A 26500-nucleotide genomic window follows, 5' to 3' on the forward strand; every position below is an offset into this window, starting at 1 on the left:
CTTGTTCCTGCCAAACTTGTTGCTATGATACATTTCAGAATATGAGCTGCTCTTCTATATTGTTTTATCCCATAATTACTGAAAAAAAAAACACTATTTAACTGCTTTGAACATTGCACTGGCTCAACGAGTGTTAAACGCTTCATTGTCACCTGTGATTTGACCTTGCTTCACCACACAACTACCACTCGAGACAGACCGCTGTCCCCGATGCCCCGCGCACGTATCCGGTAACCTCTTTAACCTCTCGCTGTAAACCGATCGCACGCGAGGATGTCGTGTCCTGAAGAACAAGTCTCTCAAGAAAACATCAGTCCCAGCGTCTCCCTTTTATGCTTCCCGATAGCATCTGGCCCCGGGCTCTTTGTAGCTCAAGTCAAGGTGGTTTATCGCCATTCCGGCCGCCATCTAGCAGCAAGCCTTTAAAAGCAGCCGATCTTATCAAGGAAAAGAGAGGACGGGCCGTTCGGACGGGCTCTGACAGCCAGGAAGGGGCAAGGACGGCTCTGTCTGCCACGCAGGAAATGCCCCGTCAGCCGAAAGCAAGGATGACAGAGGGAGTCGGGGCAGATAAGATCACCAATAACTGGACCCAAGCGCAATTAAGTTTGTTTTCTCTATACTAAAAGTCCCTAAAAGTATGGGATGACGCAGATTCACCGCCGAAAACATCTCAAAGTTTGCTCATGTAGGACGTGAGTGGGAGCAGTAAGCAATTCCTCTTCTCAGACGGAAAAACCAAAATGTTTCAATCCTTTTGTGGGCCAACAGACAATAAGGAACATAATACAAAGCATTTCACTCCCATATCATTCAACACGGGAACTACATTTAAAAACGGCCCAAAGCGCAAGTGTGCAACAAATTCTGGAGAGCTGTTTCAATAAAGGATCCACTACGTTATCTCGACTCGCAACAACACGCCGAATGCAATACGTCCTTCGGCGCAGCGCGAAATGAGAAAATTAAAGGGTCTCAATTTGTCTTAATCTATTTCCTGTTTGACCGAGGAAGCCAAAGTGAATTTCTCTGCCACCCAATCGCAGGTACGCCAGCCATAAATCGCAAATAAATACATTTCAGTCAAATCCACAGGCAGCAATAGTCTCTTCCCGAACACTCCATCAGGAAAAGAGATTTGCCTCCCTGTGGAGGAACCTCAGAGGGTATTAAACCATCAATCACTGACAATTCCATTGTTAAAAAAGCGCTGATAGGGACGTCACATTAACGACACAATTTTCTCAGTGGAGACAAGAGATACAGCCGTTGGATGACAGAACTAGTCGTGATTAGCATCTATGCAGGCTTTAAAAAAAAAAAAAAAAAAAAATCTATGCGACAAAATGCAGGATTCTGTAAGTTCCAGGATTTGAAAAGATCAAGAGGTCACTGGTATATAAATATATTAATATATATAAAACATTTTGATGACGATGATGATGAAGTGATCAGGGTGGTTGCTTGGTTGTTGTAGTAATAATAATAATAATAATAATAATAATAATAATTAGAATACGGTACTATATTTAGTATCTTAATTAATACTACTACTACTACTACTAATTATTATTATTATTATTAATAAACATAATACTGTATTTTCATTATTAATATTATTATTATTATTATTATTATTATTATTAAAGAAATGTCGGTATTATATTTAGTAGTGCTTACTAATGCGACTATAATTATGATTAATAATAACATTAATAAAAATAATGATCATAAATAATTATTATTAATAATAATTATTATTATTAATAAATATAATACTGTATTTTTATTATTATTATTATTAAAGAAAACTCTGTATTATATTTAGTAGTGCTTACTAATGCAACTATAATTATGATTAATAATAATACTAATAATAATCACTATCATAATTAATAATAATACAAATAATAATAATGATTAGTCTTAAACATAATACTGTATTTTCATTACTATTATTATTATTATTATTATTATTATTAAAGAAAAGTCAGTATTATATTTAGTAGTGCTTACTAATGCAACTATAATTATGATTAATAATAATACTAATAATAATTGTTATAAACAATAACTATTTTTAATATTATTATTAAACAGATTTTCATTATAATTATGATTATTATTAAAGAAAAGTCTGCATTATATTTTGTGGTGCTTACTAAGGCAAATATAATTATGATAGTAATAATAATAATGAAAATACAGTACTGTATTTAGTAGTGCTTACTACTGCAACTATAATTATGATAATAATAATAATAATAATGAAAATACAGTACTGTATTTAGTAGTGCTTACTACTGCAACTATAAGTATGATTAATATTTATACTAATATTAATCATTATTATAAATATTATTATTATTATTTAGAAAAGTCAGTATTATATGTTATGGTGCTTACTAAGGCAAATAAAATTATGATAAGCAGTAGTAGTAATCATAATAATAATAATACAGTATTATTATTAAATACAGTACCGTATTTTCATTATTATTATTATTGTTATTATAGAAAAGACAGTAGGCTATTATGTTTAGTGGTGCTTACTAAGGCAAATACACTAGTACTACTCATAGTGTATTAAAAGTGTAATAAATAAAGTAGTGCAGTAAAAGTACTAGTAATAATAATAATATTGAAAACAGTACTATATAATAGTGCTTACTAATGCAACTATAATTATGATTAATAATAATAACACCAATAATAACAATAATTATTATTGCGGTTGTTGTTTATTTTTATTATTACATAAATGGTAGCAGCGGTAGTAGTAATAGTACTAGTACATCTATCCATGAACAGGTCAATCATACATGAGTCACATAAAGATTTGCTAATGACTCTTCATCAAAGGTCAAGACTCGTTCAGACTTTTAAGTGCTAAATAACATGGTGCAGAGACAGAAGTAAGACCTACGAAGAAATTCAAAGCCAGAACAGGCTAAAGAGTTGAAAAAAAGCCTTCGTCTGGTTTATAAATAGCACTGCAGGCCTGTTAGTAATGGGTTTATAGATCCACGCTGAAAAAAATACCCCTCACTCGGGGATTGTAAATATTGGATTATTGTGGGTTTCACAACCTGAGAAGATTCCGGAGAACTCTACCTGCCGCATTAGTAAAGACACGGATTGAATCTCTCTCTCTCTCTTTCTCACTTTGAATACAGCTACTTTCCCTGCGTGGTGAAGATGGATTTCAGCAGTGGGAAAAGGTGTGTTGATGGAACAGAGCTCTGCTTTAATCCCTGCAGTCATGATCTGATAAACTGACAGGCCACGAGTCTGCGGCAGATACCATTTCAAGACCGATACACCACAACACACTTCAAAAAATCCTGCAAGCTGTAAATCCAGCTTTCAATAAGGAGTAGAACATAAAAGAAGTTATCTAGCTTAGTTATCTGACAGCAGTGGTCAACAATCACTTTCATTTTATGGAAAAGCAGCTTACACAATCATACAAGGAATAAAGTCATACACATTCAGAACAAAATGAGTAAATAATGAGAGAACTTTCTTTTTTGGGTGAACTTTAAATCACTGATCACTTTAAATTTTACTACCTTTAAATAAATGAATTCTGAAAAGGTGTTAAGTAAGTAAAATATTACTTTTTAGCTTAAACTTATTTCGTTTGGTTTTATCAGAGGTTTTTACTAAGGCAATACCACTACAGTACAACCCCTACAAATGCATTTTACAACTTAAGCAGAAAAAAAAAAAAAAAAAAAGAGAGGTAAGAAAAGAAGATGTTTCCCTTTTAGATTATTATTTTTAATGTTAATTTATTATGCTATTCACAGCTTTTTACCCCTTGGTTTTAAGCATAATTTCACTCAATATTGGAATTTTTTTAATAAAACAAAATTTAACATGTTTTATTTTGCTTCTCAGGTAAATATATAAGGAAGTCTGTTTCTGCCACTCAAAAAAAAAAAAAAAAAAAAAAAAAAAAAAGGTAATTGCGACTTTTTGTCTTACAATTCCTCATTATTCTGACTTTAAAAAAAAAAAAACCTCACAATTGCGAGTTAAAAAGTCAGAATTATGTGATATACACTTAAAATTGTGAGGTAAAAAGTCAGAATTGTGAGATTTAAACTCACAAAATAAAAACTTTAAATTCTGGCTTTTATCTCAGAATTGCGTGATATTAACTCAAATTGTGAGTTATAAAGTCAGAATAGTGGGATATAAACACAATTGCGAGAAATAAAGTCAGAATTGAGAGATAAAAACTCACTATTCTGACTTTTTTTCTCAGAATTGTGTGCTATAAACTCAAATTGTGAGCTAAAAAGTCAGAATAATGTGATATACACTTAAAATTGTGAGGAAAAAAGTCGGAATTGTGAGATTTAAACTCGCATTTCTGACCTTTTTCTTGCAAATGTGAGAAAAAAGTCAGAACTGCAAGATAAAAAAATCTCAGTTCTGACTTTTTTTCTCAGAATTGTGTGCTATAAACTCAAATTGTGAGTTAAAAAGTCAGAATTGCATGATATAAACTCATAATAGCAAGTTATGAAGTCAGAATAGCAGGATATAAACACAATTTCGAGAAAGTAAGTCAGAATTGAGAGAAAAAAACTCACTGTTCTGAATTTTTTTCTCAGAATTGCGTGATATAAACTCAAATTGTGAGTTAAAAAGTCAGAATTGCATGATATAAGCTCATAATAGTGAGTTATAAAGTCAGAATAGCGGGATATAAACACAATTGCAAGAAATAAAGTCAGAATTGAGAGAGAAAAACTCACTATTCTGAATTTTTTCTCAGAATAAGAAATAAAGTTCGCAAGATAAAAACTCTCAATTATGACTTTTTTCTCAGAACTGCATGATACAAACTCACAAATGTGAGTGAAAAAGGCAAAAATGTGTGATGTAAACTCACAGTTGCAAGTTTTAAAGTCAGAATTGAAAGATAAAAACTTGCAATTCTGACCTTTTTTCTTCCAATTTCGAGTTATCTCACAGTTCCGACTTTTTAAGGAAGGGGGAAAAGACTGATACGTTCTCAGAATTGCTAGTTTATATCTCACAATCCTGACTTAATAACTTACAATTGCGTGTTATAAAGTCAGGAAAAAACTCACAATTTAAACTGTGGTAAATAATAAAATAAAAAATCCCACAAACTGCCACTAAATGACTTGGAACAGTAAGCAGCAGCTTAGAAACCACCCTAGCAACAACCTACAACACCTTAGAAACCACCCACAACACCTTATCATCATGTTGGCAAGTTTGCATAATCAAACACCACATTTTCTTCATGAAGCATAAACATCAGGTTTGCTTTTATTCTTTCTTAGTCTTTAAGTAACTTTAATTTTATGTTAAACAAATGGGAAAATCCATACGCTGTTATTTGCACTATATATCTTCATTTCCCGCCTTTAACCGTGAAGTAGACTCTTCTATCTTCAGAATGTATTACAAGAGCAACACGATCTACGACAAGTGCAGTAAACACACCCCGGAGCAAGAGGAACTGCAACGAGTGCAATAATTACATAAAACCACAGAGAGAAACAGATATTTAAACAGGTTTGTTTTCCCTGGGATGGCAATTACCGCAGAATAATGATAACCAGGGCTTCCTCGTAAAGGCAGTGATTGGAAAAGGGCAAGACATTGTTTCCATTGGAATAAACATTGTACTTAATTTCACTTAATGCAGAGGAGAAAATGCTGTTTGAGAATGTTAAAGGGATAGTTCATCCCAAAATGAATATTCTGTCATCATTTACTCACACACACTATTTGGTAACTAATAATATACATAGACACTATTTGCTAACTAAACAGTTTCAGCTCTCATTAACTTTCACTGTATGGACAAAAAATACTATTAAAGTCAATATTAACTGAAATTGTTTGGTTACCAACATTCTGACATATTGTCTTTATGTCAGATAAATAACTTCTTTTAGTTTCTTGTATGCAATAAAAAAATGCATACAAGAAACTAAAAGAAGTTATTTTGAAGAATGTTGGTAACCAAACTGTTTTGGTTCTCATTGACCTCCATTGTACCGTATGGACAAATAATACTACGGAAGTCAATAGGAACCAAAAATGTTTGGTTATCAACATTATTCAAAATATCATTTTTGTGTTCAGCAGAAGAAAGAAATGCATACAAAAACCCAAAAGAAGATATTTTGAAAATGTTGATGACAAAACATTTTCAGTCCCCACTGACTTCCACTGTATGGACAGAAAATACAATAGACATCAATGGGAACCAAAACGGTTTGATTACCAACGTTCTTCAAGATATCCTCTTCTGTATTCAGCGGAAGAAAGAAATGCATACAGGAACACAAAACAAGATATTTTAAAGAACGTTGGTAACTAAACCATTTCAGTTCCCATTGACTTGCATTACATGGACTAAAAAAGGCTACTATGGAAGTCAATGGGAACCAAAACCCTTTGGCTATTGACATTCTTCAAAATAACTTTTGTGTGTGTTTATATGTGTGTTTAGCAGAAGAAAAAAATGCATACATGAATGGTAACAGTTTTGTTTGAATCAAAACTGTTTGATTATCAACATAGTTCAAAAGACTGTCTTTTTTGTTCAGCAGGAAAAAAAATATATACAGGAACACAAAGGGATGATACTTTGAAGAATGTTGGTAACCAAACAGTTTTGGTTCCCATTTACTTCCATTTACTGTACTGAAAATAAAAATGGAAATCAATGGGAACCAAAAATGATTATCAACATTCTTCAAAATGTGTGTTTGTGTGTGTGTGTGTGTGTGTGTGTGTGTGTGTTTAGCAGAAGAAAGAAAAGCATACAGGAGCCCATAAGAAGACATTCTGAAGTATGGTAATAACAAAACATTTTCAGTCCTCACTGACTTCCATTGTATGATGGACAGAAAATACTATGGACGTCAATGGGGAGAAAATATCCTCTTCTGTATTCAGCAAAAGAGCGAAATGCATACAGGAACACAAAATAAGATATTTTTAAAAATGTTGGTAACTAAACAATTTTGGTTCCCATTGGCTTGAATTGCATGGACAAAAAATACTATGGTATTTTGGAACCAACACTATCAACATTCTTCATAATATCTTCTTTTGTGTTCAGCAGAACAAAAAAAGCTGCATGCATAAACACACAAACAAAGATATTTTATAGAATGTTGGTAACCTTTTGGTTCCCATTAACTTCCACTGTATGAAGAATGTTGATAACTAAATAGTTTCAGTCCCCACTGACTTCCATTATATGGACAGAAAATACTGTAAACGTCACTGGGGAAAAAACTGTTTGATTATCAGTATTCTTCAAAATATCCTCTCTTGTGTTCAGCAGAAGAAATAAATGCATACAGGAACACAAAGGAAGATATTCTGAAGAATGTTGGTAACCAAACAGTTTTGGTTCCCATTGACTTCTATTGTATGGACAAAATACTATGGAAGTCAATGGGAAGCAAAACTGTATTGCTATTGACATTCTTCAAAATATCTTTTGTGTTCAGCAAAAGAGAAAATGCATGCATAAACAAAAAAAGAAGACATTTTGCATAATGTTGGTAACTGTTTTATTCCCACTGACTTTCACTGTGGACAAAAAATACTATGGAAGTCAATGGGCACCAAAACTGTACAGCTATTGACATTCTTCAAAATATCTTCTTTTTTGTTCAGCAAAAGAAAAAAAAATGCATGCATAAACACAAAAGAAGATATTTTGCAGAATGTTGGTAACTGTTGTGGTTCCCATTGACTTCTATTGTGGACAAAAAATACTATGAAGTCAACAGGAACTGAAACGACTATGAACATTCTTCAAAATAAATTCCTTTGTGTTCAGCCATAGAAAGAAAGTCATAAAGTTTCCTCAATGACAAGAGGGTAAATGAAAACTAAATTTTCATTTTCTCTCTGCATACCTATATGCTGAAAGGAGAAAGAAAACCTGTTGAAATACTTCACAAACTGCTGAATCATACTGTGATAAATGACTTCACGAGGTAAAGCGCCTCATGAAATGACCCAGGAAGGTGAACCAGGTCAAAAACTACATTTTCCTAGATCTCCAGTTCTTACAGGCCTCCAGATGGTGTAGTTACGGCATCTACCAGCAGGAGGCTAACCAAACCAGGCTAACCTGAACCTGACCCCTTAAAAAAAAAAAAGCCGCCCGGGGGTTTTTACCAAGATGAGCGTCAAGTGAACCGACTCGCCTTAAAGGGTCTCTGTAATTACTGCCGCGCACCGCACCTGTCCGGCATCACCTGCCTTTCATCCCGGGTGTTGTTAATTGCCATTTCTTCACAGCAAGGACGTGGCGCCCCGGGCGCGGCCCTGACACTGCGATTAGCTGACTCTGAATGTCAGCAGCCATATGAAAAAGCTGTTATTACAAGGCACTTGTGGGACTGACGCATTCTCAGAGGCCAAATGACTGACCTTTACACATACTGTAACACTGTTTGATGAGATCGAAAAGACCGTATGATCGTTAATATCTCAGAAATCTGTTCTGTGCTTAGCAGCACGCTGGCAGACCAATAATATACTGTACTTTTTACGAGCTGGTGTGCTAAGCTTTAATGACCCCTCGTGTCATGCTGTGAATATGAATACTTTGATGCTGGAGCTGAGATTCTCTTGTTGCTGGGTTCGACTGTGATTTAATGCGCTGTATGAAACTTTTATAGTTTTATGCTTTTAAAATCAGTGAAATTAGATTTTTTGTTGCAGTTCTGAGCTGTGAAAGTTACGCAATATTAATGAACAAAGACATTTTGATTAATATTTTAAAGATGGCAGACCTTTGGCAGTTTTTAAAGAATGCAAATGAATTTATCCTCCTGCTGTTGCAAACATGTAGGACTTTATTTTTTCTGTGGAACGTGCACAGAAAAAAATCTGTCGCAAACAACATTGGACCGCATTCACTTTCATGGTATTGATCAAATACATGGGCCATTCTACAGAATTTAAAAAGCTTTTAAGTATTCAAATCTTAGATATTTACTAAGATCATGCTATTATCTACTGAAACCCACAATAATATTTAAAATATCAGTAAGCTTAATATATATAAAATCATAATTTCTTACATACATTCAATTGGGATGTGGCTGTCCCAAACACTAACGCCTAAATTTCAACTTATGAAAAGGATATTGTAATAACACCAAACACGTTTTTCTGCAATTAAGCACACTTTTTTGCTTGTTATTCTATAAAATTTAGTTTTTATGTGTGTACAACTGTTCAGAACTGTGCTAGCTAACCATGTGCTAATTAGCATCTTTGAGCTCGATTCAAAAGTATCTAAAATTGTCACTACCGAAACATTTGGAGTTTTGGTAATGACATCCATTTTTTTTGGGGTGTTATCCCATAAAATTGTCACTACCGAAAAAGATACGAACGAAAAATTAGGTGAAGTTTCGGCATCTTTGAGTTTGATTCAAAAGTCTCTAAAATTGTCACTACTGTGACAGTCACAACTGAAATGTCATGATTGACAAAAAGAAACACATAACCCTTTATTTGGAAAAACGAAACAAAATTTTAGTATGGTATTTTATGTTTTAGTAGTGTTTTAGTATGCAAGTTAAAATTCTGTAATGTAATGTGGTCACTACCAAAACTTTACTGTCACTACCAAAAATGTGCAATCACAACCGAAACATGGGATGTTTTGTAAAAAAATAAAGTATACTGAATGATTTACACTTGAAATATTGTTTTTCAAATATTACATTTTAGTAAAACAGCAAAAAATTTACTGCCAAAGTAGATGTAAGCAAAATCTTAATAGGTCAATATAACCCTTCATAGTAAATTATATATTACTGTGTTTCAGTACTGACAAATTTGGGGAGAGCCAAAATATTCCTAAACTTTCAGAAAATACATTTATGTTTTAATGAGAATTAAAGCAGCGTTGAAAGGTGTGTTTAGGCCAGGACTCTTATTAAACGTTTAAGTTTGGGGCAGCTCAGATATTGTATGGCTGAGTTACAACACCTTCTATTCTAGTGGCGAAACATCAAACTTTATCAGGCCACCACGGACAAGCCCTTCAAACAAAACTCAACATCTTCACAATTTAACATTGCAAACACCTATAGAGTAGACTGACCAAATATAATGTTGATGTCATTAAATCTCTACTTAAAACATGCCACTTCCTGTTGCCAGCAGGTGGCATTATGACTATAAGTGAATATGGGCATGGGCATCTGTTTAGGACAGGACCCTTATCAAACGTGTAAAGTTTGAAGAAAATTGGACATTGTATGCCTGAATTTTAACAACTTCCTGTTTCATGGCAAACATCGAAGTTTGTCAGGAGGCCACGGATATGGCCTTTAACGAAAACTCAAGATCTTTGCAATTTAACATCACAAAGGGCTTTAGATTACACTGACCAAATTTGGTGTTGATCTGTGTAAAGCTCTAGGAGGAGTTTGTTTAAACAGAATGCCTGAAAATGGCAAAAACAGCACAAAACCTGCAGAGGAAATTGAAAATAACAGACTTAATGTTGGGTTTCGGACTTCGTACTGGGTGACTTTTTTGTAGGTATTGGTGTGTTACATGTGTCTACAGAATTTCGTATATGTATGTGAAACACAGCTCGAGGGGCACTTTGTTGAAATTTTATAGGTTTATAGGTGGTGCTTTCTGAAACCAATGTTAGATGTAAATTTTCACTAGTTTTGGCGTGTGTGCAAAGTCTCATGAGTTTGAGCATGTTTAGACCCTTAAAAATGTGATTTATTTTGGAGAAGAAGAAGAATCTGAACAATTCCAATGGGGTCATGGCACCACCAGTGCTCGGGGCCTAATTAACTGCACAATTACTAGAAACATATACCTTGGATATTACACAATTTTGTTACATACATACAAAATTTGCCAATTTTTACGTTTCCAACTTTGACTCTGTAGAATGGCCCATATATATATATATTTTTAAATATCTTCTTTCATGTACCACAGAAAGAAAGTCAAACAGGTTTTTTGAAAACTGTCTCTTTAAAGAATTCCACTTCCAGAACAACAATTTACAAATAATGTACTCACCCCCTTGTCATCCAAGATGTTCATGTCAGTCGTAAAGAAATTATGTATTTTTCTCCATATAATGTACTCCAATGGTGCCCCCGATTTTGAAATGTAGTTTAAATGCAACTTCAAAAAGCTCTAAACGATCCCAGCCGAGGAAGAAGGGTCTTATCTAGCAAAACGATCGGTCATTTTTTTTTTTTTCGAAAAACTGAAATTTGTATACTTTTTAAGCACAAAAGCTTGTGTAACACTAGCTCTGCGATGCGTGTCCACAACGCTACGTACTACAGAATCTACAAACTACAGACGCAGTGTTTACAAAGCGAACGTGCAAAGACTAATGAAGTGCAAGTAAGTCAAACGCTGTTTACAAACAAAAAGGTACAACGATGTCGGACGATTCTGAAGTTGTAGGAGAAAATGAGATGGAGTTTTTCACCATACCCTACCTTTTTGAGCCGGAGTACCCAGATGAGGAGACTGCTGCGGCGACACAAGTCTCTCAAGCCTCGGGCAGACCATATTCAAATGAGACATGGTGGTGCACGTGTAGAAAATACCAACCATTGCCAACGGAGCAGGAATCTCAATGCTGTCAAGAATGGACCATATCTATTCCCATATCAGAAAGAATTAGCAAGTCAGGCGGTGAGTCGCGAGTGACCTTTTGACGTGATTCTGTAGTACGTAGTGTCATGGACGCGCATCCCAGAGCTAGTGCTACATGAGCTTTTGAGGAGATAAGACCCTTCTTCCTCGGCTGGGATTGTTTAGAGCCCTTTGAAGCTGCATTTAAACTGCATTTTGGAAGTTCAAAATCGGGGGCACCACTGAAGTCCATTATATGGAGAAAAATGCTGAAATGCTTTTCTTTAAAAACCATAATTTCTTTACGACTGAAGACAGAAAAACATGAACATCTTGGATGACAAGGGGGTGAGTACATTATTTGTAAATTGTTGTTCTGGAAGTGGACCTCTCCTTTACGTAACTACTGAACAAAATGTACTGTATGCATTTAAGATGAAAAACTTCACCAACTTGGCTGGTAATGTACATGAGTTGTTTTGAGATTTTTCATTCTTAAATTTGCTGTCAAGCGAGATGTTCCTGTTAGCCTCTAAACAGAAAAGCATCTTATTATGGAAGATCCAATATCAAACATTTTCTGCTGGAAAATGATTGCAGCATCTATTACACTGAGTGTAAGCAGACACAGTACTAACTGGAGTTGAGAGAACACTTAACGATTCCCTCTCAACAATGCGCCTTCCCAGAACACACACAAATATTACTGTCTATTTCTCCCTAGACTCACACAAGTCAAATGTTTAATGTCTGTGCTAAAAGATTCCCCTTATGCTACAAAACTGAGTGTATCTTTTAAAGATTTGATGTTGGGCACACGTCAAATCCTCAACTAGGTTTTCTTGGACGTGTTCAGTGAAGCAACCTGGGAGACTGACACACACTATCTCTCTTCAGATCATTTAAATATATATTTCACACCAAAAAAAAAAGTTCAATCATTGACATTTATAATGTTACAAAAGATTTCTGTTTCAAATAAATGCGGTTCTTTCTATTCAGCAAAGAAAAAGTCTTTTAAATGATAATGTACAGTACATAAAGTTTGCATATGCACAGAGGAGATTTGAAAAGTTAAAAATGACGCAAGTTTTAGTGCGTTCACAAAGCCATGGGTAGCATGGACTACTTTTATGGTGTTTTTGGCCTCTTCTGCTGTCCTCAAAATTACCTCTTTTGTTTTGAAGCACGAAAGTCATACAGGTCTGGAGCAACAGGAGGGTGAGGATCATAGTCATATTGTTTTTAGACTACATTTTTAATAGAAACAAGTATTTCAAACAGAACTACTCAGGTCTCACCTGAAATCCTCCTTCTTCTTTGTATTGTAGGAAGGCGTTGGTGGTTCCCTTCTTGGCCAAGCGAATCCTGGCAAGTCGGACTTTCTGTAAAACAGAAGAGAATTTATCTCTTCTGTTAGAATTAATCGATCGTGTCAGAGACTCAGAGTAGTAATGATGCCAGCGATGCCGTTTAGCTACATCAAGGTTTGTTTAATACTATTTTTGGCCTTTTGGCTACTATTGCAAAAAGAAGGGATACTTAATTGGTTGAACTCACCACAGTTCAATGCATCAAAACACAGGCAATGACAACATGATTTCCATATTAAACCAGTTAACTATTTAACCTTCAGCAGACAACCGATGTTGATATTTTTTTTTTCTTTTGAAACAGCAGGATTTATTTCTTAGGGTTAGGGTTTTTAATATTATTTAGCACAGCCTGAAAATTTTGTCAAAGAAAGATTTTAGTACTTTAGATTAATCATTTAATTTTTCAGTCATTAAGTGAAAGAGTTGGCTAAAATTTATTTTGTATATAATGAACCTTTTACAATATTTGCATAAAATATTTTCACTTTTTTTTTTTATTTAAAAAAATGTATTAAAATGTATTAATTTGTATTTTTAATTGTATTTTTTATTTAAACATTTTCTATTTTATTATGAAAACATGAAATATTTAATTCAAATATTTTAAACGATTGATTTTTTTTTACATTTTTTAATCTTAAATAAATTTGAGCCAACCATTTCACTTAACGACTGAAATATTAAATTACTAAATTCTTTCTTGCACAAAAACATTTCACAAAGTTTAACATTTTCAGGCTGTGCTAAATCAAATTAAAAAACAACCCTAAAATTTAAAAAAGCTAACAGGCTAAAATAAAGCAATCAACACATTCTTGATTTGGCATGACATCCAACTCTATCATATATTTCTAATACAAAAACTTACTTTGCAAAGACTTATTTGTGACCCTGGACCACAAAACCAGTCTTGAATAGCACAGGTATATTTTATGGCAAAAATCATTAGGATATTAAGTAAAGATCATGTTCCATCAAGATATTTTGTAAGTTTCCTACCATATATAAAAACTTAATTTAACTTAAATTAGTAATATGCATTGCTAAGAACTTCATTTGGACAACTTTAAAGACCATTTTCTCAATATTTAAATTTTTTGCACCCTCATATTCCAGATTTTCAAATAGTTGTACCTCAGCCAAATATTGTCCTATCCTAACAAACCACACATCAGTGGTAAACCTATTTATCCAGATGATGTATAAATCTCTGAAAATGGACCCTTATGACTGTTTTTGTGTTCCAGGGTGACATTTGTGGATGAAACAGTTTTTAAAACCAGAAGAATTGGGACTGGGAGGTTTTATAGTACCTGTTGGGCTCTCATCTTGTCAGCTCTCTGGTTCTGATGGTAGATTCGGCTGAAGTTGGACACGATGACGGGTACAGGAAGGGCGATAACCAGCACGCCACTGAGAGAGCAGATAGAGCCGAAGATCTTTCCAGCGATGGTGTTAGGAACCATGTCTCCATACCTGCAACAAACACCAACGTCAGTCAAACAACTCTGTGTGTGTGTGTGTGTGTGTGTGTGTGTGTGTGTAAAACAGAATGACAACTTGAATATGATTACACTGATTTAATGACCAGTGCCTGCTCACAGTCTATTTTGCAATCGCATTTAATGTAATTGTGTAAATTAGTTTGGAAAAGTGCATGCGCATTTCAATTCGCAAGGCTCCAAAGCTCATCTCTGAGGCCCCCGGGGCTCTAAAAGACCCCTAACACAACCCATTACCCATGTTTAATAGTGGAATATACCATCATAGAATTGCAGAATGCTATTAAGGTGATGTGCTTCTCATAAATACTCACATACACCGCAGCACTGCAGCAGCCATAATCAGCGCTGTCCTCCTACACATTGCATGAGGGTTAACTCATTTACACTGGTGGTCATGGTTAAGATGTAACTCATAAATCTATGGGTGGAAACACTATAGGTATGTTTGGAATGGCATAGTATGATATTACTCATATGATTTTGTACAGTATGCATATTGTGCACAATATGCACATTTTCCATATGCATGCAATTCCTGAATGACATTAGCAAACGTGTACGGTTTACAACCAGAGCACACTGTGAAATACTATATCCCACAATACAACACACTCAGAGTTTGCATTTACAACAAATGTGTTTTTTTTAACATTCTTATTATTTGATCAGCTTGTTAACACAAACTTGGATTAAAATTCATAACTACATTCTAGTAAATTATTCATACTATTATTCATATGCTATATAAAGAGAATACAAGTAAATGTATATAAAAATATATATGTATAAAGTTATATTGGTCAATGACAAATCCAAATTTAAAGATGAAGTGTGTAAATACATAATTCATTAGAATATTACTGGTGTTTCTAGTTTTTTTCAAAGATTTTTTATTATAAAGTAAATACTTTATTATAAAGTATAAATAAATAAATAAATAAATATAAAGTAAATATTAATAATTTTAATTACTAAAATATTACAAATAAAATATTATGCTATTTTTATTATTTTAAAAAAAGAAGGAAACATTTTATTTATAAACACTTTAAATGAATACTTATTTACAGAAACTAAATTTGAGCCAGGATTAACTTACTAAATTCTTTCTGGGATAAATAAATAAATAAATAAATAAATAAATAATAAAATAAAATAAAAAAAATAAAATAAAATAAAATAAAATAAAATAAAATAAAATAAAATAAAATAAAATAAAAAAAAATAAAATAAAATAAAATAAAATAAAATAAAATAAAAATCACAAAATGTCTCATTTTCAGGATGTGTTAAGGATTCCTTGGACAATGAAAAATAAATAAATAAAATAAAATAAAATAAAATAAGATAAATCACAAAGTGTCTCATTTTCAAAAAAAATTAAAATAAATAAAACTAAATTAAAAACCCTAACCCTAAAAATAAACCTCACTCCTTGACATACTACATGCTAAAATAAATAGTATATGAAACAGTATATAAGATAATAAATAAATAATAAATAGTATATAATAATTATTTTAAGATTTATTTTAAAATATATATCTATAAAAAGTACATGCAACATATTTTATTTTATTAAGAAATATATGTGTATATGTATATGTGTATATATATATATATATATATATATATATATATATATAACTAGTATATATAGTAATTTTATATATATTATAATTTTCACTCAAATCTAATTATGGTTCAAATAAAATCCAATCAAGTCATTCAATAAATGCTTATTCTGAGCTAGAAAGTAAGCTCTGAGTTCTGAAAGTTACTTCATATTTTTATAGCAGATACATCAAACTCAAACGAGCGAGAAAAATATGCAAAATGTGCAGCCCACAACACCAGTAACATCCATAGCTGCATATAGTTTTTGGATGGTGAGGCATGAAACCGCCAAACCACAATTATTCACAGCTTTCCACGCAGACAGCAGCACTTTTGAAATGTCATTTTCTGATGTTTCTGAAAGGTTCCTGGTGCGATAAACATTTCTCTGAGGTGCACTCTGCATTTCGGATCAGTCACTGACAACACAACAAAAGAGAAAAAGAGCGAGAGAGAGGGAACGCAATCATCATACGCCACATTCATATTCACATCGTGTTCCATCCCTTCACAGGAGAGCGATCCGCAGGTGGCGTAAATTAAACCAATATTTGTTTTTACAGCCGTGTTGATGTTCTGCACTTATATCCTGTACCTGTCTACAGCATCAGCAGACCGAAAACTGTCTGAACGCTTTCCTTCAATGATACGGACAGTATGCAAATCAAAACTCAAGATACATTTTCCCAGAGTAGGAAACAAATAAGACTGTTAACTGAAGTGTCTTGCACTATTGCATTTAAGATATGCATTTTATTAGTTCAAGCATTCCCTGGAAATCAAACCCATAACGCTGATATTGCTAGCACCATGATCTACTGTTGATATGATTTTTATATATGAAATATATGTAACATTATTTCCATCTTAAGATCTCTATATAAATACACTAAATAAATAAATAATGAATTAAAAAAATATATAATTAAAATGTTAAATTAAATTTTACTAATTATGTTTATTACTTATAAACTATTTCTCTCACTTACGCTCATGTTAAAATCAAAAATAGGCCAAAACACATCAGTTACATTTATATAAACAGTTATATAAAAACTCATTTATATTTAAACATTTATGAGAGAAGGCAAAAGCATTAAAACATATATTTTTCCGCCTCTGTAACATATATATATATATATATATATATATTTTTTTTTTTTTTTTTTTTTTTTCTTTTCGTCACCTACTAACTACATTTTACTAATTATGTTTATTACTTAGAGAATATTTGTCTTACTTATGCTCATGTTAAAATTAAAAATAGCCAAAAACATTGCTTCTCGTTTATATATAAACATTTATGAGAAAACACAAAAGCACTGAAATACATATTTTTCCTCCCTTGTAATTTATATATATTTTATATTATGATTTCCCATCACCATGTATCATTGGGGGGTCCATATAAATACACTAAATAATAAATAAATTATTAAAAAAATAAAAAAAAAAATAAACTAAATAAACTGTTAAATAAAATTTTACTAATTATGTTTATTACTTACAAAAACATTTCTCTTACTTATGCTCATGTTAAATTTAAAAACAGTTCTCATTTATTTATTCCCTTAATTTATATTTAAACATTTATGAGAGAACATAAAAACATTGAAAAATATATTTTTCCTCCCTTTCCTCCCATTTTTTATCACCATGTCCCATGTCTCATTATTAATAATAAATTGATATATATATATATATATATATATATAAAATATTATAAATATTTATTTTTCCTCCCTTTTCATCATCATGTCTCATTAGGGGCTACATATAAATATACTAAATAAATTATTAATTGAAACAATAATAATTTAATTATTAAAAATGAATAATTAAAATGTTAAATTACATTTTACTAATTATGTTTATTACTTAGAAAATATTTATCTTACTCATACTCATGTTTTCAAAAAAAAAAAAACATTAGTTCTTATTTATATTTAAACATTTATGAGACAATGTCTTGTTAAGGGATCTGTATAAATATACTAAATAATAAATAAATTATTAATTAAAAAATAATAATAAAAAAAATTAATTATTAAATAATAATCTTTAAAATGCTAAATTTAGTTGTACTAATTAAGTTTGTAATTATTACTTAGAAACCATTTCTCTCACTTATGCTCATGTTAAAATCGAAAATACGCCAAAAACATCAGTTCTTATTTATATTTAAACATTTATGAGAGAACACATAAGCATATATATATATAATGTATAATTATATATAATTTTTTTCCTCCCTTATTTATTTATTTATTTTTCCATTACTATGTCTCATTAGGGGCTCCATAAAAATATTCTAAGTAATAAATTATTTATTTAAAAAATGTTTTTTTTTTTTATTATTTAATCATTAAAAATTATTAAATAAAATATTAAAAAACACATTTTAAAAGTTTATTTAATTAAAAAAATAATAAAACTGATCTAATTATGTTTATTACTTAAAAAGCACTTCTCTCACCTATGCCCATGTTAAAATAAAAAAGCCAAGAAAAAAAAAATCAGTTCTCATTTATATTTAAATTTAAACATTAAATAATACTAAATAAAAATAAATTCTTATAAAAAAATAATAAAAAACTTTAATTATTAAAAATAAATAATTTTACTAATTATATTTATTACTTAGAAAACCTTCTTCTCACTTATGCTCATGATAAAATCAAAAATAGCCAAAAATCATCAGCTGTCATGTGTCGTGTCACAACATCATAACTCCAGCATAACATAATACATAATTTAAAACAAAAGGTTGCATGAGCCAAGTAATTTTAAAACCAAAACATCTCCTTCACAGAAGAAGAAAAACAATACTGGAGTTGAACGATGTAAGAGTCATTAAATCATGGCAGAATTCTCATTTTTCATCTCAAGTGCTATTACAGACAAAATAAAAAAATCATCTCCCCTCTAACATCCATGAGAACATGTTCCTTACTGTCTCTCCAGAAATCAAGAACAAGAAATCATCTCCTCAGAAAGCCTCCAATAAATGCTGTCACATGCAGGCCTGTCACATAAATCACAGCAGGCCTCTCTATTATGTTTTATTGACACATCAGACTGATATGGGATTTCTCATAAGAGACTCAAACACACACTCTACTAACAAACCCTTTCCAGCATCCGTCATTTGTCAGCCCCTCAGGACACGCCGTGCTCCCGGGACTCATCCACATCGGCCCGGCCCCCTAATCTTGTTTCCAACTGGTAAATACCCAAATTTCGGCATCGGCAGATGGCCCCGGGTGCACAAGGAGGGCAGGAAGCAGATATAGATTTGTACGATGACAATGCCTATTATCTCTCCAATAGTTTTTCGTTTTCTCGATCTCTGAGCGTTCGTTCTGCTGTTTATTATTGTCATTCAGCCATAAAGCAGAGATCAGCAGTTAGTGAGGAAGAATAAAAAACATTCACAAGAGCAAAAGCCTCATTATCTACATGAGGGAGGATACTGATAACTTTGAAACATGAAACCGTAAAACTGCTACATAAACATTAAAAGTTGCTCTGAAGAGGACAGGTAATGTAACAGGACAGCGTTGTATTTATTTTTTTTTTTTTTTTTTTAACTACGCAGCATAAATTCATGCAAATCGTTCAGGCATTATCCAGGAGAGCTCACTATCCCTTTAATTTTCCCATAATAGAAAGTCTTAGACAGACGTCCCCTGGGCAAGAACGAGGCTGCCTGGCCTAGATGCCGGTCTGGAAAGGGGTCAAGGAGGTTTGCCAGAAGTTCACTGAGAACATCGAGCAGAAACGGGGTGGGAGATTAAACGACAACAGCCTGGAGAAGATCAGAGGGAAAACAGCAAACAGTTGTTTTCACGACTGCTGATGCTGAGTTTTCCTCCCCTCCTGAGGCTCCAGTCCTGGGACGTCACCGCTTTTCTCTCTCTCTCTCTCTCTCTCTCTCTCTCTCGCGGAAATCTTGCTGGAGATAAAAAGGACGATTAGGTACAGGAGGACAGAATTTAGAGAGCCCAAAATACAGCTTCCTCAAACATGTCTATTTTTGCCCTGTGAATCTGATACAATCCTGTTTCCCCCGGCCTTGAAACATGACATCACTTTAAACTCAGCAAAACTCAGAATAGCTGCGGTTGGACAATCACAATAAGGAGTGCGTCATCCTAAAGTCCTTCACGGCGTGACGATTACACCATCACGTAACACACAAGGGCAACGTGTAGAAATGACAGCTGTAGCGCTTGTGGCACAGTATATACTGTATACTGCATGCATGCTATTTAAAACAACAAAAGAAGGTTCTTTACTGGCACTGAAGGTTTTATAATGAAGCTTTCCAGTTGACAAAAGGTAGAAAAAATGTTTTTTGGATTAGTAAAGGAGAAGTTCACTTCCAGAACAAAAATTTACAGATAATGTACTTACCCCGTTGTCATTAAAGATGCCTTTCTTTCTTCAGTCGAAAGACATTTCAGGATTTCTCTCTATATAGTGGACTTCAATGGTGCCCGCGAGTTTGAACGTCCAAACTCTATGCAGCTTCAAAGGGCTCTAAATGATCCCAGCTGAGGAATTAGGGTCTTATCTAACAAAACAATGTTATTTTCTAAAAAAACTCATCTTGTCCAGCTCTGCGATGTGCATGCGTACTCTGTGTAATCCGGGTCAAGACAGTTAGGGTATGTCAAAAAACTCCCATCTCATTTTCTCCTCCAACTTTAATATCGTCTTACATCGCTGCAGAAGTACCAACCCAGTGTTTACAAAGTGAACATGCAAAGAAGGTCAAACACCAACAGGATGAAGGTCGAAAATGCAGTTTCAATGCAGCTCTACACGATCCCAGCTAAGGAATAAGGGTCTTATCTAGCAAAACAATCGTTCATTTTCTAAAAACTAGCTCTGCAATGCACATTGGTGTCTTCACACATTACGTAATCATGTTGGAAAGGTCACGCACGGTTAGTTCTTCATCTGTGTACTTTGGTTCAAAAAGGTAGGTTGAGGCGAAAAACTCCATTAGGGCTGTGACGGTGGCAGTTTTTTTCCACCGCGGTGGTAATGGACCAACTACCGTCGGTGGCGCGGTGTTGAGATATAATTTTGAAATATAACAAACGTGCGGTTTATTTCAGCCTATAATGCTAAAGTAAATATCAAAGAAGTTATACAGTTAAATAAGAAAGTAGCCAAAGTAAGGATGGTAAATATTAAACAAACATTTGTTGCATACATTCGTAACAACCTCGCCCAACCCTTGTCCGACGGCTCTTCAAAATTACCGGCCCGAGTCCGACTGGAGCCCGAGTCTTTTCTCTCTCTTTCCCATTACACTGTTGCATCCATTAAAATAGCTCAGTTTTGTTTTTAATAGGAACGTGGTTATATTTCTTTTCATTTCTTTATAAAGTTAATTTAAAAATATGTTTGGAACATTTCTGTTTGTTAAATTAAGATTTTTGCGGTAACGAAATTAATATTTTAACATAACGATCAAGCGGCCAGAGGCAGGCAGTGAGTTGATCACAGCCTATGTTGATCAATTTGCCTTCTCAAATCATCACGACTTGCCTAAAATAAAATCTTAAAGCATATCACAATGTTATTTTATGCGCATACAATCATTTGTTGGAGAGGGGAAGCTAAATGCGCTTTGCAGGACATGGAGGCGCCAGCGCATTCACTTGCAAAAAAATTTAAATACGCTGTAATCTTTGCTCATAAAGGTAAGCGTAATATATCATCCGGAACTGAGTGCAATTTTATTTGCGTGCACTCACAATATTAACAAAATGTTGTGCTTTTGTAAAAATAAAGAAAGCAAACAAGATGCGATTTCTGATGTCTCTGTGTTGAACAGGAACGCTGCACAACTAAACGAATACTTGCCTTACAGATAAAAGTATCTATAGAAAGCTTTAAATTATTACTTTACTACTTTAAAACTAAAAAAATAAATAAATAAAAAATATCGAATTGAAAACAAAAACTCTTTCATTATAAAATCCGTAGAGATGCATTTCTCTCTAAAGGCGCGTCCAATGAGCAGATGGCGAGTCAGGATCGTCATCTTTGCAATTCTAGCTCAGAAAACTCTAGTTTAATAATTAATTCAAGTATGTCCTTATTTCCCTCCGACACATTCATAGTAATTACCCCAGAGCTTTGCAAGCTTTAGCCTTATTGGGACCGTCACATCCCTAAACTCCACCTCATTTTCTCCCTCAGCTTCAAAATTGTTTTTTTTTTTTGTTTTTTTTGTAAAAGGCGTTTGACCTTCTTTGCACGTTCACTTTGTAAACACTTGGTATTTCCGCCTACATTACGCGTGCATGACTACATAATGCTTGAGGTCGAACTAGTGCAAGAAGAGCATTTGTGGTTAAAAAAGGATATAAATTGTCATTTTTTTTAGAAAATGACCACTTGTTTCGCCTGGTAAGACCCTTATGTCTCGGCTGGGAACATGTAGTGTTTATTTCGTCAATGAAAACTATGACAAAAAATGTTCGTTGACAAGCTTTTTTCCCCATGACAAAGAGGAGACAACAATAAGGTCAATAAATGAAAACTATGACTACATCAGCATGCAATTTCGTTGATGAATAAAGACGAGACTAAAATGTATTCAAAAAAATAAAAACTTTCAAACGATTAATCGCATCCAAAATAAAAGTTTCTGTTGACATACTATATGTGCGTGTACTGTGTATATTTATTATGTATATATTAAGGAAAAATATTTTAGATTTATATGTAAAATATTTATATTTATTTATAATCTAAATTACATACGGGTATAAATATATATTCAATATATAAAATATATACATGTATGTTTGTGTATTTATAGTAAACACACATATAGTATGTAAACATAAACTTTTATTTTGGATGCGATTAATTGGAATTAATCGTTTGACAGCCCTACAAAAACCTCTCTTTGTTTTCGTCAAAGAAAAGAAGACAAAATGTTATTGTGAACTGCTTTACACGCCTTTACTACGCAAGCTTTCATGCGTGGTTGCCAGACAACAAGAGTTCAAATCCCCCAATCAGAGCTTCGCTGTTACAAGATACATTTTCTGCCCGGTGGTTTGCTTATTTTAAAGCAATCTGGCAACCATGTGTACCCGCTTGCTCCTCTTTGCAGAAGCGCCACCGACGATGATCTGAAAACACGACAAACAAGCTGGAGTTCAGTGATCTAAATAAAAGCATCATTCAGCTGGTCTGTGTTCTGTCATGTGAGATCTTGAATAGATTGTTTGTGATTGTGGTTGCTGAATAAATGCACTTAATCAACCGCTGTTGTTTTAATAGAGAAACATAGGCTGTTTGGAATTATTGGGATTACTATTAGGAATTTCACTGTTATAATATTTTTCATTTGTTTTACCAGTTTGCATAATGTAGATAGAGTGCATTAGTGTTTGGTATTAATTTATATAATAAAAAGCCTACAATAAATCAGTACACTATATGAGTCCACATTCTGTTCATTTGTGCTCACTGGTGAAAGTGCAACGCCTAAAATGCAAAAGTAACTTTCTCAAAAGACAACAATCATTACGATTATAATTTTGAGCAAAAATAATTTTTATCAGTTTAACCACTATATAGCATGACGAAAATGTGACTTAGATTTCATTGACTAAAACCTGGCTAAAATGCTAACACATTTCATGGACTTAAATTTGACTAAACAAAAACAACACAAGGTTGACTAAATAAGATAATTAAAAGGTACATTAATTGGTTAATTAATAATAATCTTATGCTAAAATGTCAACTAAATGTGACTAAAACCAAACTGAAATACTTCAGGTTTTCTTCGACTAAACCTAGACTAAAATACTTTAGATTTTCTTTGACTGAAACTAGACTACAATGTTGAAACTTTCAGTCGACTAAAACTAAATAGGAAAAGGTTGACTAAATATGATTAAAACTAAAAAGGACATTTAACATGGGACTAAGACCAGTGTTGGGGGTAACGCATTACAAGCAACGCAAGTTACGTAATATTATTATTTTTTCCAAGTAACTAGTAAAGTAACGCATTACTTTTTAATTGACAAGAAAATATCTGAGTTACTTTTTTCAAATAAGTAACGGCAGTTACTTTTCCCCCCATTTATTGTTTAAAAGCTCTCCTGTGCCCATGTTGAGAGAAATCGAATAAATGTGAACATGCATTAATTCATGAAACCTGCAATAGTTAAACATGTTAAATAATACATATATCTTTTATGCATTTAATCCCTTTTTATTAACCAATGTCTTTGCTGCCGACCTTCGATGATCCAAATCAACCATACTAATAAGCAAAAATTACTCAAGATAATCTAACATTTGTTTTCCTTTTTTATCGTAATTAGTTACTTTTTTAGGGAGTAACTCAATATTGTAATGCATTACTTTTAAAAGTAACTTTCCCCAATACTGACTAAGACTAAAATTGAAATTAGCTGACAAAATGAACACTAGTGTAGAGCCCTAGAAGCTGCATAGAAACCTTAATTTGGACCTTCAGCCCGTTGGGTCCCACTGAAGTCCACTATATGGAGAAAAATCTTGGAATGTTTTAGTCAAAACCTCATTTATTTTCAACTGAAGTAAGAAAAACATAAACATCTTGGATGACATAGGGTTGAGTAAATTATCAGGAAATTTTTACTCTGGAAGTGAACTAATCCTTTATAAATAAAGATTCTTCATTGGAATTGATGGTTCCTTGCAGAACCTTTGACATCCAAGAAGGCTTTCCAGTGGAAAAAAGGGTTTTATAGTGGAAAAAGTGTTATAGTGTTCTTTTAAAAACTTTTTTGGAATCCAAAAAAAATGGTTCTTCTAAACTCTGCCATTGATGGTTTCATTAGAAAAGTTCCATGGAACTTTTCTATTCCACAAAAAGCTCTAAAAGGTTCTTTGTAGTTTAAAAAGGTTCTTTAGATTTTTAACATGGTCTTCAAAATGGTTCTTTTAGGAACTATTCAAAAGGTTCTTTGGGGAAACCAAAAATGGTTCTTCTATGACATCACTGCTAAAACACCCTTTTGAAACCTTTATTTTTAAGAATATAGATTATTAAAATCTACTGTACACTCAGAAAAAAAAAAAAACTTTAAGAAAACAAAATTAAGAACAAAAATGGTTCTTCAACGGTATCACTGGAAAAAAAAAGAAAAAAAGAAAAACACCTTCTAAAAGCTTTATTTTTAGGAGTTTATCTCATCATTTTGAAGATGCACTCAGTAATTTGTTTCTTATTAAAAAAGGTTTTACAAAAATAAATGACTAGTACCTGTAAAATCATATGATATGATATATGATATGATTTTTGTTGGACACTGAACAAATAAAATGACTGCAAATAGCAAATTGTGCATTTCTACATTGCAAAAACCCAATAAAATATTTTCATTGGCTTTTGTAGAGTAGACAAGTTTGGCTTGATGGTGTTTAATGTCCACAACAGTCTTTGTTGTCCAATGAAAAAAACAGAAAGGCGTATTACTGATGTATTTTAGGTCGTAGAAAAAAACATGAAAATATGTTAAGCTTATGTTAACCAAAAACACATTCAAAAATGCAAAATGCAAACTTTCTCAGTTTCTGGGTTTTGGCCTACAAAAATACATTTTCAGGACTCTGTTCATCACACTGAACAGGTAAAGCGTGTTACATTGTGGGATTCAGTATTCTGTGCAGTGTGCTCAAATGTAGTATGTATTTTAAGCAAACATAACATTTGTGCACTATGCACAGTTACATACTGCAGAAAAAGCAGAATGGTAGTATGCTTCTCTGAACATGCACAAACATACACGTGACCAACAGTGGGGGGTCAAGGGTTAACCGGTGAACGGGTTGTTTTCATCTGCTGATGGAAATCGAGGAGGCTCGAGGACAGATTACATATGGAAACACCGCTTCATGGATTCCAGCCGTGCCATTTTGGTTTTTTTTTTACATTTCACTAGCCATCAATCTCCGTCTTTCTTTTCCCAACTCTCATCTAGCCCTGTCTTCACATTCCCTCTGCACACAAGTCTCGATACAAATACACACCTCTGATTGCATTTACAGCTGTGCTACTAAAGGAATCAACATTTTGACAGTATGCACATTTTCAGACGACAGACATCTAAAGCTTCAAACCGAAGCAACGCTAACAGTTGACGTGTCAGTGTTGTGCTTTCTACTTAATTCTTAATTGAAGTGTCAGCTATTGTTAAGTACACAGGAGAAATATGACTTTGAATAGATTAAAAATGGACAGTCAGAACTCATCATATAATGCCAACACAGAAGGTCTAAAGTAAATGGAGAGAGTTTTCCACA

General features: G+C 33.0%; 1 protein-coding gene across 1 annotated transcript in view; it reads right to left on the bottom strand.

The window, feature by feature from the left end:
• The window catches only part of kcnd1 (potassium voltage-gated channel, Shal-related subfamily, member 1), a 92364-nt gene that overhangs the window by 6234 nt on the left and 59630 nt on the right, over window positions 1-26500 (bottom strand). Inside the window, exons 3-4 of the mRNA XM_051116607.1 lie at window positions 14354-14516; window positions 12966-13049 (exon numbers count right to left, since the gene is read on the bottom strand). Coding sequence (XP_050972564.1) covers window positions 12966-13049; window positions 14354-14516 — 247 coding nt within the window. The remainder of the gene's footprint in view (window positions 1-12965; window positions 13050-14353; window positions 14517-26500) is intronic.

The sequence above is a fragment of the Labeo rohita genome, chromosome 8, assembly GCF_022985175.1.
Source record: "Labeo rohita strain BAU-BD-2019 chromosome 8, IGBB_LRoh.1.0, whole genome shotgun sequence".
NCBI lineage: Eukaryota > Metazoa > Chordata > Actinopteri > Cypriniformes > Cyprinidae > Labeo > Labeo rohita.